At 46.1% G+C, this 2,595-nt stretch overlaps 1 protein-coding gene across 1 annotated transcript; it reads left to right on the top strand.

Annotated features, from left to right (window-relative positions):
* Positions 1-516: 516 nt before the first annotated feature.
* LOC132161927 (protein PSK SIMULATOR 3-like) lies at positions 517-2,378 on the top strand. The gene has a single exon (XM_059572148.2). It carries the CDS (start codon positions 737-739, stop codon positions 2,174-2,176), a length of 1,440 nt encoding a protein of 479 aa, XP_059428131.2. The 5' UTR covers positions 517-736; the 3' UTR covers positions 2,177-2,378.
* Positions 2,379-2,595: the final 217 nt, after the last annotated feature.

Raw genomic sequence — 2,595 nt, 5'->3', positions numbered from 1 at the left:
CAATCTAAACAGGCTTTTAATGATACAGGATAACAAATTGTAAAAAAAAATTATAAAAGAGTTATAGGTCAAGCGTTTTCGTCAATTATATGATAAATTTAAGGATAAATAAACATAATTTTCAGCTTGATCGATGTGGCAAAAGGAAATATGGATATTAAAAAATTACAGAGTGAAAAAAAAAAAGTAGGTGGAGCTATTTCTATCCCCAACTTTTGTGCTTTCACACCACGTAAAACACGGAGGTAAAGCGCACCGGTGAATCGTTACAGATTGCACGTACGTACGCAGAAACAAGTGTGAAATATCTTTGTCCACAAATTTTGTTGAAGAAAGCTTTGCCCCCCCGCAAGACTCGGATATAGATATATAAATAGCACCATCATCTTAAGAACTGCAACGTACAAATTAAGAGCCACTGACTCGCTCAAATCGGAAACTCAGTAGAACAATCCTCACACACCCAATATTAATATTATTTGTCTCAACCCGACCAAAAAAAAAAAAAAACCCGAATCCTACGTGGCGAGTAGACCCAATCATAGTCACTCTTTGTCTCTCCCATCATCATTCTTTTGTCGAACACATTTCGACATCGTACTCTGCAATTTTTTTCTGAAACGCGTCCGCATGAACGAGCCGCGAAAGATCCTCCAAATCCCACCGCACCTTCAAATACCAGAGACTCTCCCTTCTATAATCTCCGCACTAAAACCCTACAGATCATCCACGTGGCATGGTTGTAGCAACCATGGCCTGGCTCTCGGGGGCCACTAAGAGCATCTCCCTGCACCATCTCTTCTCGCACCACGACAAATCGCACCCGCCGACGCTCGGAATTCTGGCGTTCGAGACAGCGAAGACGATGACCCGACTCGTCTCCCTCTACAGGTCCCTTGCCGACGACGAGATCTTGAAGCTCAGAAAAGAGACCATGAGGTCTAAAGGCGTCGTCTACTTGAACACCCAAGACGAAGGATTTCTTCTCAAGCTTGCTTGCGCCGAAAGGCTCGAGGATCTCAATCACGCCGCCCAGACCGTCTCCCGTCTCGGCCAGAAGTGCGCCGATTTCGGGCTTAACCAGTTCGACACTGTGTACAACGATTTGAAGCTGGGGATCATCGACATAAGCAAACTCGAATTCGACACGAGAGGCGTCCAGAAAATCATTGACAGAATGGAGAAATCGATATCCACTACTGCGAATCTGTACGCGGCGTTGGAATCGCTCGCCGAGTTGGAAGTTTCGGAGCGAAAAGTTGACCGGTGGAGGAACTGTCTCGGAAACAAACAGAGAACAAATTCGGAATATCTAAAGCAGAAAATCACGTTTCAGAGAAAACAGGTGCAACACTACAAAGAAATCTCGTTGTGGAGCCAGAGCTTCGACCGGAGCGTGGGGCTGATGGCGCGAACCGTTTGCATCGTCTACGCCCGAATCTGCACCGTTTTCGGACCCTACATTTCGGGTCTACCATCTCTGTCGAAGAATATGCGTCCGGGTAATTCAAATCAGAAAAAGCAAATCTTTTGGTTCGAAATCCGAGACGCAAACGAAAAGCCGGGTTCGAGGTCGGGTCCGATGCCGAAGACTTGTCAGAAGAAGGAGATAGTGAGGTTCTTCAGCAGCGAATCGAACAACTTTCTTTCCGACGAAATCGGGTTCACGAGCGACGTGAATTGCGGAGCTATAGGGAAGTACAACCAGGTTTTCAGTTTGGCTCCGGAGTCGACGGTGGGAGGGTCGGGGCTGTCGCTGCGCTACGCGAACGTGATAATATGCGCAGAGAGGTGTTTGTACGCGCCGGCGACCATATGCCAGGACGCGCGTGAAACGCTGTACGAGATGTTGCCGGGGAGTATGAGGGCGACGGTGAGGGCGAAGCTGAAAAGCCATTGGGCGAAGAAGGAGGAGGAGTCAAATGGGTGCGATGGGCACTCGCTGGCATCGGGGTGGAGGGACGCGCTGGAGGAGATAATGAGGTGGCTGGGACCACTTGCTCACGACACGGTGAAGTGGCAGGCGGAGAGGAACTATGAGAGGCAGAAGTTTGACCCGAAGCCGACGGTGCTGTTGTTGCAGACGCTGCATTACTCCGATTTGGAGAAGGCGGAGGCTGCTATTGTGGAGGTTTTGGTGGGGTTGAGTTGTATATATAGGTATGAGCCTCGCTGATTGCAATTTGCATGCCTGGCCTTGTTCTTGTGCTGTTCAGTGGGTGGAGACTGGAGATCATCATCATCATGCTGGGTTTTCAAGTCCTCGATCGACTCTTTTGCCTGATCAGTTTTGTTTCTTTATTTTTTTTTTTTTTTTTGATTAGTTGATCGATCTTATACGATATTCTTTTCACTTGGGTGAGATTGTTTTTGATTTTTCTCAACTTGTTTTTCTTTTCTTTTTTCAAGAAGAGATAAAGATGATGATAAATGTTTTGGTTATGTTCATTATTTCAAGAATCTGGAGAACTGAACCCAAAGGAGTTCTTGTTATTTTATACTCATCGTTTGGTTATGGTTATGTTTAAAATTTTCATCTTTCTGAATTCCTTTCGATCCATTTGTTTGTTTGGAAATCATGTGCTTACTACCGAT

This window comes from Corylus avellana, chromosome 10 (assembly GCF_965113065.1).
Source record: "Corylus avellana chromosome 10, dhCorAvel1.hap1.2, whole genome shotgun sequence".
In the NCBI taxonomy this organism is placed as follows: domain Eukaryota; kingdom Viridiplantae; phylum Streptophyta; class Magnoliopsida; order Fagales; family Betulaceae; genus Corylus; species Corylus avellana.
This window is presented reverse-complemented; position numbering and strand designations above follow the sequence as displayed.